This window comes from Apteryx rowi, unplaced genomic scaffold, assembly GCF_003343035.1.
Source record: "Apteryx rowi isolate R43461 unplaced genomic scaffold, aptRow1 scaffold_279, whole genome shotgun sequence".
Taxonomy (NCBI): domain Eukaryota; kingdom Metazoa; phylum Chordata; class Aves; order Apterygiformes; family Apterygidae; genus Apteryx; species Apteryx rowi.
This window is the reverse complement of record NW_020449185.1, coordinates 189,355-206,651: the sequence shown is the minus strand read 5'-3', so window position 1 is coordinate 206,651 and position 17,297 is coordinate 189,355. Positions and strand designations below refer to the sequence as shown.

The 17,297-nt window shown below is 42.9% G+C and overlaps 1 protein-coding gene across 3 annotated transcripts in view; it reads left to right on the top strand.

The window, feature by feature from the left end:
• Positions 1-243: 243 nt before the first annotated feature.
• Positions 244-17,297, top strand: part of PIK3AP1 (phosphoinositide-3-kinase adaptor protein 1) — a 48,095-nt gene continuing 31,041 nt past the window's right edge. Inside the window, exons 1-2 of one of the 3 annotated variants that reach the window (XM_026068732.1) lie at positions 268-375; positions 489-660. In XM_026068732.1, the coding sequence (XP_025924517.1) occupies positions 277-375; positions 489-660 (271 nt within the window). In that variant the 5' untranslated portion in view covers positions 268-276. Of the gene's footprint in view, positions 661-15,087; positions 15,385-17,297 lie in introns of those variants that run through there. The other 2 variants (XM_026068735.1, XM_026068733.1) reach the window with 2 other exon arrangements.

The following is a 17,297-nucleotide window of genomic DNA, read 5'->3' as shown; positions in this document are numbered from 1 at the left end:
TTTGAGAATGAAAAAACTACTTAAATTTTAGTAGGGGAAGTGCAAGTAGGAGTTCAGCCACCCTTAGAATGGCTCAGTGGCTGTGAACACCTGCTTGCTTTGTCCATATCTGCTGTTCTCTTAAAGGGCTTTGGAGTTTCTTACATGAAGGACAGCCCTCTGGCTTTTTTTGCTGTAAAACTGAGGATCAGTTCTTACTATGGGTTTAATCCTCTTTCCTGTGGTCATCTTGCACCTGCACAGGAACCCCTGGAGGATATGATGTGCTGATTGTGTATGCAAATGATGCCACTGAATGGTGTCAGTACCTCCAGAATCTCTTCCTCTCTACTCAGCACATTCGAAAGCATCGGATTCGAAGCTACCAGGTGGAAAGTGAGTCTGCGATTTCCCGCCAGGAGCTGGATCTCTTTGACAGAAGTCGGAGCATCATCGTTTTGCTCTCTGCTGAACTGGTGCAGAATTTTTATCTTCCTCCTGTCCTGCAGAGCCTTCAGGAAGCTTTGTGGCCCCCACACAAAGTAGTGAAGCTGTTCTGCGGTGTTACGGACTGTGATGACTATTTGACCTTTTTCAAGGACTGGTCTCAGTGGCAAGAAGTCACATATGATGATGAGCCTGATGCTTACCTTGCAGCTGTCAAGAAGGCTATTTCAGAAGGTAAGGTTGCTTCTCCTAGTCAGGGGTTGGAGGATGGAGATGTGTGGTCTTGTTCATCCTTGTTTTAACACTGAAATAGGAAACTAAAGTGAATTCCACTAATCTCTGTAAGCTAGAAAGTTCTGCAGGCCAGTTTTCCTGTGCCTTGCGAGTTGGTCACTAAATGAGGAGAGATTACCGGTGACTCACAGAGAACTTCTGAATTTGGATGACATCTTAAGTGCCTGGTTTTGAATGCAAATGGAAAGTAAAATTAAATAACTCTAAAATTCTGCCTATAAATGTTGTGCCCTGCAGTTTGTTGACCCCAATCAAGGGAAAATTATCTTTTCCTTCAGAGTTATCTTTCCATCATACTGGAAGCAAGATACAGTCATCCTTTAATGCGTATTGTCTAGTGTTCAGCCTGAAGTCAGAGCCATACTGGAAACAGATCAGTTTGTCGCCTATGAAGGAATGGCAGAGGTTAATTGTAGAATTGCATTAATGGACTTAAAAGTGATCCAGCCAGTCCAAAAGTGATCCAACCAGTCCAAAAGTGATCAGACTCCTCTATCATCTCATAAGAAGCCCAGAGGAATTATTAGTGCAGAGGTGGTAATGGCTGGAGACTAGAGGAGTCCAATCTACATAGTTTTCATTGTGTCTGAACTTTCCTACGCTCCAGAGGCGTGTGGTACTCCTTTCTGAGAGTTCCTGAGAGAAATATGGAGAGCTCCTATTTATGACAAAACTGCCTGTCCACACTCTGGGTTAGTGTTCCTTGTCAACCTTGGTGGGATAGGAGTATTGCAGGTGCCCCTTGGGTTAGGGCTGATCCGTATTAAGTTTTACTCTTATGAAGCATAAATGAAGCAATGCAGACTTCTAGTGTGTCTGGTGATGTCTATATAAAGGGACTTTATGCCAGGATAAGAAGGGGAATAACTATGATGACAAATTTATCACAGTAAAAATAAATTTTAAAAGTTATGATCTTGGCCAAAACAGTCCCTCTGGAAAAATATGACGTGGGAATTGTGCTGGAGATGGCATTCTCAGGTAACCACATCACAAGAGATGATTCCAGTACCATTTAAGAACCTACATAGGCTACAGTTTGGATCCCCCTTTCAAACTCCCTTAAACCATCTTGGCTTCCCAGTGGATAAGCTAGACATAGAGTAGGTTGGATCCCTCCCTTTGGGCCTGTCATGAAGACAGCAAATGGTGTCTGAGCTTTTGTACTCTAAAAAAAATAAAATTGACCAGAAGTTAAACTTGCTTTCCTGCCATTTACTGGCAAAAGTCAAAGTTTAGTTAGTATTTTCCTCCAAATTGGGCCTAGAGCACAGTACGAACATCTTATTGATTTAAATATGCTTTTCAAAGTTAAGGAGGTTTAAGCAACATGTCTCTGGATTGCTAATGTTAATAATTTTACTTGACCATGTCCAAGGACTGCCAGAGTTGTTTTAAATTGGAGCAGGAGTAAGCTCTGGTAACTGAAGGGTGCGTGGGAGCACAAAGGCATGTTGATCCTGAAATCTTTTCCTCCCAGAGCAAGTTCTTGTCAGTCTTTTCCACTCTGGTTTAGTTGCATTCTAAGCGTACGAAATACAACACAGGGTCAGAAAAAAGGCTAGTGCTTGCTGGGCTGTGGGTAGAGTGGGAAGCACAAGTACCTGTGTCCTTCTCCTCCTCAGTGGAGTTTGTTTTATTAAGACTTGATGAGTGGGGCACACTTGTGGGGCTACTGTTTGTCTTGAAGAGCTTTAAGCTGGTGGCTGGGATTAGGAGGCTCAAGGAATATGAGTAATGACTTGGGAGGTAGAAGATGGACTGTGGCTGGAGAAGGATGTTAGCCAAATGGATTCCTATTAGTGAGAAACTCTCACTCCTCTTTCTTGTTTTGAACATGTGAAAAATCAAAGAGAATTTGAGGTGAAGGGAAGGGGTTGGCATGGGAATAAGTCAACTACTTCTCTCTGTGTAGAGAGAAGCTGTTTCTGTCAAAGGGAAGCACCAAAGATATCTGATCTCTGTGTCCGAGAGTACATCTGTCATTGGTGCACTGGGTGCAGGGCCTTGTGAACCAAAGAGCAGCCTCCAATGTTTTGGCACCATATACAGTCAGTGAATTGCGTTAACCTGACCTGGCTCTCATCCTCTGCAGTAATGCTTTAACATGTGGCTCCCAACAAGTGAGCTGGCTTTCTCTGTGTACAGCTGCCTGCTCTGTGGCACAGTGGGGGCTGCATCCAGGGGAACTGGGTGGTGGATGCTTCCAGCCCCTCTCTGAGCCTGCCCCGGTGAGTGGCAGAGATGAGTCTTACCAGCAGCACTATGCTATCTGTCTGAGCAGCCAGCAAACTGTTGTGTTGTGCACGTGGCTGTGTGGTGGCCTGGCTGCCATACATCTCTGGCAAAACTTCTTTGGGGTAAGGCAGTAGGAGTTCGACTTTCTCACAGTCCATCTTAGAGTCCTTCTCCAGAGGTGTCCTATCTGTTGAAGGTTAGTATGCACTGAAAAAATTGGTATTTGTGCTTTAGCTACACATAAATGGTGGTTTTTAAGAGGACTGTGCTTTGGATTTTTGTTCTGTTGTTTTTATGTAATTAAAAAATAGTTCAGTTTATTTTCTGTTTTCTCACTTGAACAAGAATGCATGTATCTCAAATTGGCTTTATGAGATCTAGGCAATATTTGGCATAGGAAAAAATGAGAAAAATAAACTCCCATTTGCCATGGAGTCGTCTTTAGCATTCTTCAAACAGTTTTGTACACATAGATTTAGAATTGCTGGACTTCTCTTACTGTTACAGAAGTCCTACCTGATGTGAGCTCTAAGCCATACATAAGAATTGGGCAACGTCAGGCTGTTTCATCATGCGCATCAGAGCAGTTCTCTAGGCAAGCAGTTCCCTGTCACTCTGACTCTTGTGAAGGAAGAATTTACTCAAGATAGGCTTATTTCAGGGCAGAAGTGTTTGGATGAATGTAGCTGATCCTGCCTCAGCATGGAGAAAGGGCCTAGGTGACCTCTTCTGTCCTGTGATTTTACAGACCAAGTTTTGTGAATGACCTCAAATGCAAATGCTCTGCTGCTTCCTCTGAAGGGAAGACAACCCCAGGTGTACATAGTTCTCTTTTTTGGGTGAAACTGTGAAAACTTTCCTCTTGTCTGGTACTAAAAAATCAGCATCTGCCTTATAGTTTCATTGCAGCCAACTTTGGGATGAGTGACTTTAAGAGTGTTTGTGACAGTTGACCTCTCCCACAGAGAAACACAGCCGGTGCGGTGCTCCCAGTACTTTGTTGTTATGTTTTGAGATGAAGGCTTTGAAGTTTGGAGCTCTTAAGAGGTCTGAGTTAAGTCCACTCTTTATAGCAGACTGAACCTTTCTGAGGAAGGCACTCCTCAATTCGTACGGCACTTACACAGTATGACCATGTTGGAAATAATGTATCTTGGTCTTTCTGTGGAAATATTTCTATCTGCATGCATTTGCCAACACTCCTAACAGCAGTATCAGCACAGAGTGGAAAAAAATAAAACCAATGCAAAAATGAGAGAGCTTCAGCTTCCTAATAGCTGAATCCTGAGTGAGTGGAGCATATGACATGGCACAGTGGGGGCAAATACCACTCCAGAGCCTGCGTGCTGTCCTTGTTCAGGCTATGCTATTGCCTCTAGCGCAGCTGTTAGGCTGTGGTTTGTTTAGTGCATCATGGGAACATGCCGCCCCCAGACATCACACACACAAAGCTATTTTAACTACTATTAGTTTAGCACAAAATCAGAAATGAGGAAGCTCTCATGTAGCTTTGCTGAGAGCAAACTATGTGCTGCCACTGACCCTTGCTCTCTTGTAGATGGGGCAGTTTTAAACTCTACAGCTTCTCAGTCATGGCAGACTACAGAAGGCTTGAAGGTTTTTATTTGCAGGCAGTTCTTGTTACCTGGGGAAATTATCCAGGTTCTGGACTAACTGTGCTAAGGCTATGGAAATGCTTAAGATGGTTCTGTACAAGCCAGCTAAGGTCTAGAAGGGGTAGTCATTAGGGTGCAGGGGCAGCCTACCTCCTGAGCCATTTTCGGGCCTTATGATACCGCACCACGCTGTGCTGTGTGCATTGGGCAGCTTGGGCCAGCGCTAGCTGGGAATTTGTTCCTCACAGTTGGAATGAGTGACCTTTCTCTTCTTTCTGTTTTCCCATAACTCAGTTGGCATCTGTTTTGCATTACCTACGTTTAGGTTTATCCAGTTTATTTCACCCCCTACTTTTGTTGTCTTGAGTAGTTTCAGTTTTCCTGCTTTCAAAGTCCACATTTCCAAAGGTTTTACTAATTAATCGGTGGCTTTGAACTTTCTGTACTTGAGCAAATTCTTTCAAGGGAAAACCCAGGGAAGTCAACATCTGCCAGAGAATGCTAAGGTGATTCCTGAATGGAACAGCAGCTGCAGCCATGCTGCTGAAGGACAGCTTTAGCCTTGGAGAGCAGACTTCTGATGCAATGAGATGGACAAGAGAGGAAGATCAGTACCAACAGACTTTTTGCAAGAAAGAAGATTTGAAAGTGGGTGTAAGGAAGGGTGTAGTGGGTATGAAGGACAGTGGGCAGCTAGAAGGAGCTAGTAAGCTGGAGGAAATGCAGGAAGTTGAGAATTTTTCTGAAGCCTCTTATTCTGCTTAGTGAGGGGCTGATCGGCGCACCCACAGGCCAAGGCAGTGAGCTTTGATAACACCACAATGAATGAATGATATGCCTTAAAGGAGGAGCAGAGTATGGACTGTCAGGGTAGAACCCCATCTGTGCCAGTCTGAAAGTTGTGGGGGGGACAAGGCTTGTGACATTCTTAACATGTRGTCATGTAACAGCAGCTTTTTCAGTACTGGGCTTGTTGCACCTTCATTAAGTCTATGAAAAGTCTAACATGCAGAAGCTATTTGCCTGCCAAAGGACTTCTGGTCTGGCATTACAGGAAAGAAAGAAAGATGCTATAAATGGGCTGATTTATCTGTTGGAGGGAAACAGCATAAGAGAAACCGTATAAGCTGTTGTCATTCTCCTTCTTGCACATGACAAGGTATTGAACTAACTTCCTGGTTTTCTTCTGTTGTACTGGTAAAGCTATGAATGAAATTTGAGGACATATACTGCAAATCCAAATGTGTGGGAGTCTAACTCTTAGGATGTTACCAAGTTCCATCTGATTAGTGATTTTTTTTTTTTCCCCCCCATTGCTTGGCTTTATGTGCAATAAAGGGTGATTCATTTCTCTAGCTTTCTTGAACAAAAGGAAAGGGACCTGCCTTTGAGAGCAACCTGGTTAAAATTAATGGCAATAAAATGTTACGTAGTATGTGGTTCATCTAAGGATCCTGCTCTTGTGGGCTTTTATTGAAGCAAATAGTTTTTATCTTTTTAGTGCGTGTAGAATAGCTTTTATTCATGAGTATTCAGCACTGCTTACCCGTTCACACTTACACATCCATCTCATTCACACTGGCAACTGACTAGCTGAAGTGCCCTTATCTAGTTGCAATCAAAGAAGTGGATTTGAACTTCAGGGTTTATCTTCTGTCTGCTTCCACCCAATTTACTGCTGKTTTTTTGTGGGCTGTTAGTTAACAGAGATGATAAATGACAGAGTGATTGCTCCTTTTTCTAGCTCAATAGATGTTCATGATGAGGCAGCATAAGGCCCCAGGTGTCAAAAATGGAGTCCCTCAATCTGTATGTGCTGTCTTGCCAAGGAAGCTGCTCATCTGAGCTCTTTGGTAGTCACTGCTACTGTTTCCAGGCACAGCCGGAGGTCACTAGAAGGCAATGCAAGGTATTACCTTCAATCTATAGAGCGGGGAGAAGGAACTGCAAGAGGAGGGAAAACCATGTCCCTGGAGCCCATTTTTCTAAGAACACCAACCCAAGCTCGTTGCCAGAGTTGTCGGCCCTTTGCACTCTTAATCTTGGAGTGTTGGGTTCACCATGCAAATAMAAAAATATTTTTTGAGCAAGAAATGGCAACACCTTGCTCCGGTCATACAAATTTGTCTGTCTCTACAGCTCTAAGCCAGGCCGAAGCAAACTGAGCACCAAGATTTTCCTTCATTTTCTCTCCATTCCTTTCTCTGTTAGTAACATCATGGTTCCACATTGAACTGCCTCTGTCTCTAGCACAGGAATGTCTTATACTTCATATTCCTTGTGCCAGAAACAAGGTGTTCCTGCTAGAGCAAAGTTTAAAAAGTCACTGTCTGCCTAAACTGTAGAAAGTATCAAGTAGAACAACTAAGTAGGTTGGAGGATTGTAGGAAAGAGCTGGAGGGTTATAATTGATCACAAATTCTGGAAAAAAGGCAAGGGTTGTTTTGGAACAGGAGTCTCACATTTAAGATGCAGGAGGTGAATATTCAGTTTGGTGCATTGAGGACTCAGCTGTAGTCTTGGATCCAGAACTGGGCATTAGGCTTAGTGACTCATCAAAAAGTAAGTATAGGTTTGAGGAATTTAATAAACTGTTTGATGAATTTGGTTTATCTGGGATAGAAAAGAGAAGGTTAAATGGGGACAGCTGTATTAAGGGTTTTTCTGAAAGAGATGGCCATTAGTTGTTCTTCCTGTTCTCATGTAACTGCTTAATTTGCAGCAAGAGAAACTCTCATTGGAATTAAGAACATTTTTCAACCTTTTGGGATAAAGAAACCTTGGGATAGGCTACTCAGGGTTTGACATCAAGCTGGACAGATGCATAAGATATTCTTATGTGTGTATCAACCCAGGGGATGAACTAGTTCARCTGGTGAGATTCACTTCAGCCCAACAGTTCTGTCATTCTTTAATTGCTGAGTTCTGAACATCACTACCACAAAAAAAGTCCAATTCTGATTTATGGTAACCTTTGAAGAAGTATTGGTCTGACTTATGCTGAAGGCTACTTGAAATCCATCGAGCAAGCTAATTATGATTGCAAATGACTTAAGAAGGCAGTAAAAAGCACAAACTGCCCCTGATTTGTGAATCTTGTTGTTGCAAGGAAAGTAATTGAAGATATAATTGCATCATGGCAACTGATGTGTGTCTTCAGTAAACTGCAGAGCAGGAAATAATAGTAGTAATAACCATAATAATAATAATAGCCAAACTGAATAAAGCCCTGAGTAATTTGGTCTGACCTCACAGCTGATGCTGCTTGGGGCGGGAGGTTGGAAAGTTCCTGACGTCCCTTTCCAGCCTGAATTATCCAATGATCCCATGAATATTCTTGTGCCTCAAACATGACCTCACTGTCAGTAGGGAGGTCAGGAGTGCATTTGCTGTTCCCTGTACATCTGCAAGATGTGTTATGGATTCTTGGTGGTGGTATAACATGACTCATCAAATGATTGGTCAGGATTTTACTTTTTACTTGTATTTTCGCCTTTGGTCTTCTGCAAACCTCTTGGTTTAAATGTAGGTGCCCCCGGAGTAGCTCATTGGCCAACAGTCTCTCTGTGGAACAGTGTAAGCATTTGTTCCTTTGATTGCTCTGGCAAGCTTGCTCTTGTGTTATGCCTTGGTGCACTTATGATCTTCTGCCTGGTAACTTTTTCATGACAGATGCAGTAAAACCCAGTGTTATCTGATGTGATACTGCTGTACTTAAGATGTCCTGTGGAACAGCAAAGCAAATAACCTAGAAGACTAGTCTGTGGCTCTTGTGGATGAATTTGAACACCATTTCTCTTCTTCCTCCCTTAGAAATATGTTAACTCAAATTGAATGCTTTTAAGGGCAACTTTTCACCAAAACCCACAAAAGTCACTAACTAGTAACAAAGCTGCACAGTTCAGCATAGGACAGTGGTGATCTTATCTCAGGTGCCTATTACAACCATTTACCAGGTGTTGGGGCTCTCTGCTACACAGTGGAGCTGGTAACTATTTCTCTAACAGCAGCTGCTGTATGTCTATTGCATTACGTCTGTGTCTGGCATGTATTTGTGTGGCACTTCACTCAGGACCACTCTGTCAGCCTAACATTCAGGCTTGCTGGTAGGGCAGTGTGGAGGGTGTTGAGCTTACAGGACAGTACATATGCTATGAACTGGAAATTGCAGCCTCCCTTCTCACAGATCCATTCTGTCCTGTATGGGAACATGCTCCTACAAGAAGTGCTGTACTGTGATTTTAAGTGCCTGTGGAGCTTGCTGTTGCGTGTGGAGGCAGTACAAGACCTGAGTTGTGTAGCAGCTCTTCCATATGCTGGCTTTTATGCTGTGTAAGACATGGCCATCAAGCCTCGTGTTCAGCGACATTGGATGCACAAAGGAATCTTGCTAGGAAGAGGCATGACATGGCTGAGTACTTTGTGGGAGATGGTGCCACCCCCTAAAAGGATAAAATCTGGAAACAAAGTGGCCAAAAAGATATCTATGAGTTGATTTGGCATACCTGGTCTTCCACTTAAAGAGAAAATGCAAAGCCATCTGTCAGATCAGTACCTCTCTGAAAATACCTCCTTAATCTTTGGCCCTAAAGAGAATCATGCTTTGGGAACTGTTATATTGCTAGAGAGCTAATACTRTATCTCTGAGGCTCCAACTTGTCAGCAGATCTCAGCTCATGCAGCTCTAAACTGGTGCAGTGCTCCTGTTGGCCTGCTGGAGTGTCTCTGCTTGCCTGTGCTAGATCCTTGCATTGGATTTACCTCACCAGCAGATCTCGTCAAGCCACCACACTGTGCTCTCCCATCCTCACAAGGTCCCTGCAGAGATGCCAGTCCCCAGCATGCAGTTGCCACTCTCTGCAGGAACCGTTTTGGCGCTTAGGAGATTCTAGGAACTGTAGATCAGACATAGATGTCTGTGCTGAGTTTGTGATCTCTGCTTGCATCTCCAAAGGCTGTTTAGATATTGGAAATGGACAAAAGGAAGCAAGCTGGAGATAGGAAAGGACAGGAATTGATGTACAGACTTAAAAGGACAGGGAGATGTGAAGCTGGCTGAGGACCATTTGTGTTTACTTCTGGCTCTATCTGTTGCATTACAGTCCTCTCTCCCTAACTCACTCTCTCTTTTCTTCTCTGAAGGGGCAAATTTAAGTGAATTCTCAAAAACATTTTCTCTGTTGTATTGTGTTGAAACAGAAGATATGGTTCTTTGAACAGAAACAGGTGATGTGTTAGCCTTCTGGGTGCCGTGAGAGCCTGTTTCACTGTATGGGAGCTCTGCAGCCTGGCTGGCTCTCAGTGCCCCTCAAGGAGAGGAAACTTCGACATTCTTACACAGGAGTTACGGTTGAGAGAACATACTGGTGGCATGCCCTTCCTTATAGACACTAGTGTGGCTATAAATGACTGATGGTGGAGACTTTGGAGAGCTGGCTAAAGCAATTAGAGAAACCTTAACTAAGCCCCCAGGAGATGTTTAGAGAAATGCACAAACATCCTTATCCATCTGTAGCAAACAGGATCAAGCAGTTGAAATAGTCTTCCCAGTTGCAGGATGGAGGCATTGTTTGCCATCAAGGTCCCTCATAAACTCCCAGTTTATGCAAATTAAAAGTGATACTTCACTGTTTGTCTTCCATGACTATATAAGATTCAAGTAAAGCTAGAATAGCTGCATGCTACCTTTTTAGACTGATGTAATGAAACGGTAGCTCAGAACTTGGAAAGTACAGAAAATCTTGTGGTTAGAAAGTATCAGGTTATAATAGGCTTCATGCACATCACAAATACTAAAAATATTTATTTGCAGTTTACGTTTTTGATAATCTCCCCACAAGCTGCGTAAGGGTAGTGACTAGGCCTAATTTTAAACATCTGCCTAAGTAAACTGCAAGGCTTTAAAACACTTGTATAAAAGGCTAAGCAAAGAGGCCAGGGACCATCACTGATAGCTTCTTCCAAATTTGGAACAATTGAAGTAATTTCTGCAAGATTTTTGCAGAAGTTCTTGGTCAAAACATATGCTTTACAAACAAGTGTGGGGCAGATAGGTTGTTTGAAAGACAAAGATTGTTGTGCACTTGGAAAGCTGCTTTGTTTCTAGGGTTGCACTTCCTAGGATTCTGATGGCTATTCATCATTACCACAGAAAACTTTGGACACWTTTTTTTTCAAAAGTGGCCTGAGAATATCAGTGTACCCTGAGTTTCTCAGGAAGAGGTTTYGTCAGTGGCGTAGGCTAATCTTAGCCAGGACCGCTGCAAAAAAGAGTAGTCTGTGACCTCATTCTCTGGCTTTAATCTGGTTAAACAGCTCGATGGTCTGATTGGGCACAGGACTGCAGGAGTGGTACGCCAAGGGAGACTGTGAAGGAGAGGGAGGGCAGGACTGCCTCTTTCAGTAGTAATGTGTGTTTAGATCTACTGAGGCCGCTTGTAGAACTGCACCCTCAGTCAAACAGTGACTTCCTAGTAGGACATTTCTAAAACACATGCCCAGCTGTCTTAGGTGGAATTTCAGCTWTGTGAACTTTTATGTGGACGGCCTTTTCTGTTGTGCAAGGGATGTGCATTGCGCTGACAAACTGAAGCAAGGGCATCTTGCATAGATGGGAGACAGTTAATCAGCAAGTTGAATTTTCCTGTTTCTCTCATGTGTTTGCTCAGAAAGACTTGAATCAGTGACTGATGTAATTTGATTTTCAGGACCCTTAAAAATCCTCAGCCAGGCCTGCATTTTTTCAGTATTGTCTCCTCCTGGCATAAGTGGTTGAAGTGAACCATTCTAGCTCCTCTTTCTTGAGATTTTGATAAGGCACATAAAGTGTTTGGCATCTACAGAGGTGGCCAGAACCCTGTACCTTCTTCAGAAGCTCCCTAAGACCCTAAGGCTAACTGAGAGCTCATAAAATTTAGTGAGCTAGCTTGCAAGTGCTGAACCATTGTAGCCAGGCACGCTTTTAGCTTGAGGCAGATGCAATATGAAAAACATGCTTGTACCTTCATGAAAGAACTGTAAACTAAGTATTCTTTGTAGGAGGCCCTAGACATGGTCATACAAGCTATGGTGGACATGTCTTCTGTGTGTTATAAGGAGGACTGTGCATTTCACCCCTGATCTGGCAGTTACTGACTTTGCAGTAGTGATGAGTGAAATGTATAAATGTTTGTCCTCATCTTGAAGTTCAGGGACTGTCAGCTTAGCTTAACCTCCCTGTTGTCAGCAGCTCAAGCAAAGCTTTTGGTCATTTCACTGAGGCAGCCAAACACACGTTCTTCTCTACTGGTTCTGCTGCGTGGGCTGAAGCCTCTGGTGCAAGTAAAGACAGAAGGGGAAGCAGGGTGGGAGAGGAGGGCAGTGATGGGGACAGTAGTGTTTTAAACTGCTACAGCTCTTTATGTTGTGAACATCTGCCCCCAGTCAAGTGCGCAGATCACTTTTGCAGCTCAGCTGACTCATTAAGCCATTATAAGTCTTTGGAGTGAGCTGTGTGTTTGAGCTGAAGCAGAATCTTTTTTGGACAAGTAACAGCTCTGTAGGGGGAGTGTTGCTGCTCATGTGCTTTATTAGGTGATGGAATAAGATATTCTTCTCTAGGACTATGCAAGGTTATCTGATGAGATTTCTAACAGCAGAACTTATCAGTTGGTCCCTTGAAATATTGTTCTGAGACCCATACTTCGTGGAACATCTGCCTGTTGCTGGGGTTGGAGGGAAACCCTTGCTGGATTCAGACTACGTACGTTCCCTGAGGTCTTGCACGTTGCAACTGGAAGAATCACTGTCATCTCAGGTGCATCCAGTCCTTTCCATTAAAGGTCCTGCTCTTAGCTCAGGGCTGCTAGTGAATGAACAAGAGCTGTACGTTKGAAAGAGTTTTGCGGAAGGTCATGAATTGCAATTTCCTCTTTATTCTGTGGTAGGATCACTTAGAGTTCCCTTATCATCCTGGGGAAATTGCTGAGCTTCTGTGAAACTTGCTTGCACTTGGATCTTTGTGGATGGTTGCTTCACACAATGTGCAACGTTTCAGACCAAGAGTGTTCCTTCCTGAGCTGCTGAGAGAGAGGGGACTACAAGCCAGCAAACCTGAACTGAACTAGAAGACCCCTTTCCTGCAGCCGTGTGCAGTCAAAGCAGAGCAGGCTGAGGAGTGTTGTTGGGGCAGATGATGTGTGGTAGGCAGTTTCCCAGCTGTTACCTGTGTGGCATTGGATCCATGACAAGAATCCCAGTGGCRTGTTAATCTAGTTCCTGTTTCCATCCATTGCTAATGCGGGAAGGACTTCCCATTTGGTATTCTGTCTTGTGCTTCTGCATAGGAGGTGTCATGTGAGGTGCAATCAGTCTGATCACAGTTGTTTCACTGCTGACTTTGCCTCCTCTAGTCCTAGTTATCTGGTGTATTAATGAGGGCCATGCAGCCTCATGCCTTTGTCTGTCTAGACTTGGGGTTTGATTGTAATGTTTGGAAGGGAGAAGCAATGGACTTTGTGTTTGTTGCATCTCGTACAATAGGATCAAGGTCAGGACCATAACATAAACCCATAATTTACTAGTTAGTGCTGGATTTTGGTAAATAATTAAAAACTGAGCCCGGCCYGAGCAGCCGAAACTGCTGGTAACGTTTGTCTCTAAACTGGAATACTGCCACAGAAAGTGCCTTTGATCCCATGGTTACTTTTCTGTTCTCTGCTGCTTCCCCAGCTACTTGAGGGTTTTACTTTATCACTCTCTCTTCTAGCATCTAGTATCGTTTCAAAGTTTTGTCCGTGTTTTCCCTTCTCTGTCCTCTCCATCACTGTGGCTTTTCTGGTTTTCTTTTCTTAACCTCACTGTTCTCAGAACTACGTGCTAGGCTTCCTGTTCCTACAGCAAAAGCATGGTATTTTTTGGCCATTTTCTTATCTGTAGTGCTAATATTTACAGGAGTGACTTGGAGTTGCCCTTGGCGTAGTGTAAACAACTTTTGGTGACTCAACTTCAAATACTTGTTCATTTTGAAGATGAAACTAAAAAATAACTTGGAAGCAGAGTCTGGAAACACTGAGCTAGGAAAAATGAACAGATTCATTCACTTGGGTTAAATTTTAATGATGGTCATGAAAGCCTTTTGCACTCTACTGCAAAGACATTTTTCTCCTTTCAGTTACATGTTTGTAATTCTAAAATATAACAAAAGAAAACAATCTCTTTAGGATGGGATGTAGTTTATAGAGGAACTGTGGAGTAATGTATGTTTTTGAGTTTTAAGGATCTGTATCGTCTTAGTAGGTTACAAAGGTAAACGCAGCTGTACCTTCCAGCTTCTCACAACTTGTTGAAACTCTGGTTCTGACGACAGATCTCTTAGTAACCCAGTTGTGTTCTTCATAAGAATACAACTTCCCTAAGAGACACACACGTGTGCACAAACACATTCACTCAAGCAAAACTTGGCCTAGTAAAATACAGCTTGCTTACTTGATGGAAGATGAAAACTAGTTTATTGTAACTTCCAAAATCACTTTTACAGGACAAATAAAATGTGGCCATTGCTTTGTAGAACTGAATATTCATCACTTAAATCCATAAACATAGTGCCAAAAGCAAGCTGCTTGGGATGCAGGATTAGGGGGAGGGGGTAGTAGTGGTGGAAAGGAGGGCGAGATGTTCTATACCTTATTTGTTCTGTAAAGACAGTTTTAGAAGATCTTACATTTTCCTGTGTTTTTTCTTCTCATCTGCTGCTTTCCTACATGCTTTTTTTCCCCTTCTGTTGAAAAGGGAAATAATAGTGTTGCTACAGTACCAGTTAGAGGGATTATCATGAGGTGTTTCATTGCTGTGTGTGTATCTCTTTGGTAAAGCAGGGGTGTTGAGGTCAGCATGATGAAAGATAACTTTCCCATCTCCTCAGAGTTCTTTATCAGTACTTTGCTTACTTCCAGCAAATGCAGCTGGAGTTACTCACGGAGACCTAATGTCCTTGTTCACACTTGCGAAAGGAGGCTGGCCAGCTGTGAGCCTCAGGCGATAGCAAGAGCTCTCTTTGAGGGCCTTCTCTCTTGCTCTGGGTGCACAGAGGTGAGAGTCTGAGGCCTTGTGGAAGCTACTTGTTTCTAGAGAGTTGGTCAATGGAAAAAATGGAAGTGTTCAAAGATGCCAGCAAGGAGGTAGTCCACACATGGAGAACAGGTTATTGCTCAGTCACGCTGTTTGCATTAATATCTAGATGACGAAGTACTCTGGACAAGCCGCTGACTCCTTCCGAGAGTTCACGTGTCCTGTGGTGTAAGAGCTGAGCTGTGAGTGTTGAGAAACCACAGCTGCCAGCTCCATGCAGATAGTCAGCCAGCTTAGCCAGGAGGAAATGGATGACAGCAAGCTGTATGCTCTGTAGAACAGCAGATTAAAATAACTGTCTGCTTCATATCGTTTTCTAAAGCTGCTAAATGTCTCAAGAAGCATGTGGCCAGTCCTATGCTTTCATTGGGATTTTYCCTGGGGTGAGTTTCTGCAGCCAGCAGGGCAGCTCTCTGGGGAGCCAGGCAGGAGAGACGAGAAGGGGCCTGTGTAGAGTTGCTCTCTGTAACTCAGCTACTCATACTTCCTGGAGGGAGGCACGTTCTTCAAAGTGAAATGTGGTTGGGTTTCTTGGACCGCATCTCCTCGCCTAGCTGCTATTCTCACGAATGTTTCAGTGTCAGGCGTGGCCTGAGATAGCCTTCATTTAAAGGGGAACAGAAAGGCCTTTCTGTGCAGACAGAGCCATTTATAACAAGAGTTGTTGACCTACAGCAGCTGCTGATGGAGAAGCTCAATTCAGGTATTCTCTTAACTTTCTGATGAGTCTAATTTCCTCAGTGATGGCCTCTCTAACCTGGGTGTCATTATGACAGTCCAGCAATATAATTGCTGGATGTGTATATGCAAATGTGCTTCATTTCTCAAGTGTCTTTGTGAGTGGGAGCCCTGATCTAATAACACATGTCACTTTAGAGTTACAAGTATTATCAAAAGTAATGAGGTGGTTTCCTCATCTGATGCTTGCATGTTCACAAATTGGTAACGTGAATGGAACTTGCAAGATGTCTTCTACAGCATCATTTGGCTGCTTATAGGGGAAGCTGGTAATCTGCACTTTCAGAATTTTCTGAGAGAAAACAGCTGAATGATTCATGTGTGAAACTCTGAATGCCTGTTCCATCAGCTGTTAATCCAATAACTGAATAACATCATTTGTTTCTTCCCGTATTACCTAACAGTTCTGTTCTTGCATGACCCCCAGGCAATCAGCTCTGTTACAATAATGCAGAAGTGCAGGACAGGATCAAGCAATGCTGGAACTTCTTAAAAGCTCAAGTACAGATTCCTCTAATTCTCCTTCATCTGCTGATTTGTAACTACTTGCTTCCCTCTTATCCTTGGTTACTAAGGATGATTTATCTGAGGTCCACAGCTTTAGGTTTTGTTCTCCTCTGAAATGGAGCATACATTAGGCAAGTTAGGTACAAATTACCACACTGACAATTCCATGTTATGGAGTGGGGGACGATGCATTTAGTATCAACATATATGCAAGTGTCAGTTCATGCAAGAGTTTCAGGAATGTTAATGCTTTGCTGTGATTTAGTCAGTGCTGGCTCTCATATCTGCAGTGGGCTTACTCTTTCTGATTTAGTCACGCTGGAAATGACTAAAAGAGATTACAGAGAGTCTGTTCCAGTAACAGTTGCCTCTTTTCCTCCTCTCAAATGGCTGTGCTGTCTTGGTGTGCCTATACCAAACGCTTGAAGCGAGAGGTACTGTGGAGGATGTGGGACCAGCACTTTATTTCCTCCTGTGCAACTGGACAGCCTGGCACTCTGAGATGGGAGCAGTGCACCTTTCCCCAAGAGAAGGGTTCCCAAAACTGGGATCTGGCTCTTGCAGCTGAAGACTTTGGACAGTATCAATTAAAATATTAAGTTAAGGAATTGAAAGCCTCAGTCCATTTTCAGTAATACTTAGTACCACTGCCTGAAAATTAAAACACCACCTTCAACATGTAGCCCCATGTCAAAGTACTTTTTTTTTTCTTAGTYAGATCTGTATATTTGTGTTGGTGCAGCTTTGAAATCTATTTGCTAAATTACAAGTGCTTTTGTAGGTTTAAGAAACGTTGATGCTGGCAGTGATGCCTTACTAGAACTTTAGAGCTGCAGATTTTTGTCTCTACTCTTCCTACAGCAAACATTTAAGCAACAATGTAGTTGTATTCATGTGAGTAAGCTTACTTGCTGTGTGGAGTGATTTGTATGCTTAAAGTTAAGTGTGTGTACCACTATTTGACAAAGTTTTCAGCTGAATAATTTGCTAAACTTTTGTGGCATAAAACCTGTCTCCTGAAAACAAAATTCCGTCTGTGTAATCCATAAAATCCTATTTAAAGGTCTAGAAAATATTTAAAAAATTGCATGCAACAAAAACAGAGGATTTAGGATATTCAAATCTTAAATCTTTATTAGTAATAATAATGAAGACATTTAGATTTAAATTCCTAACTGATTTSTGAGTTCCCTGAAACTAGCAGAACCTGAATTCCTAATGGAAGCCCACTTTAATCACTTTGGCTCTCTTTATTTGTGAAAGCTTGATGTACTTGGAAGCTGGGATAATTTTGTGTAAAGCCTGGCCTGTTGGCTTCTTCACTATATGAATACCACAGATTAGACAGTGCAGATGCTAGAGAGTCTCTTA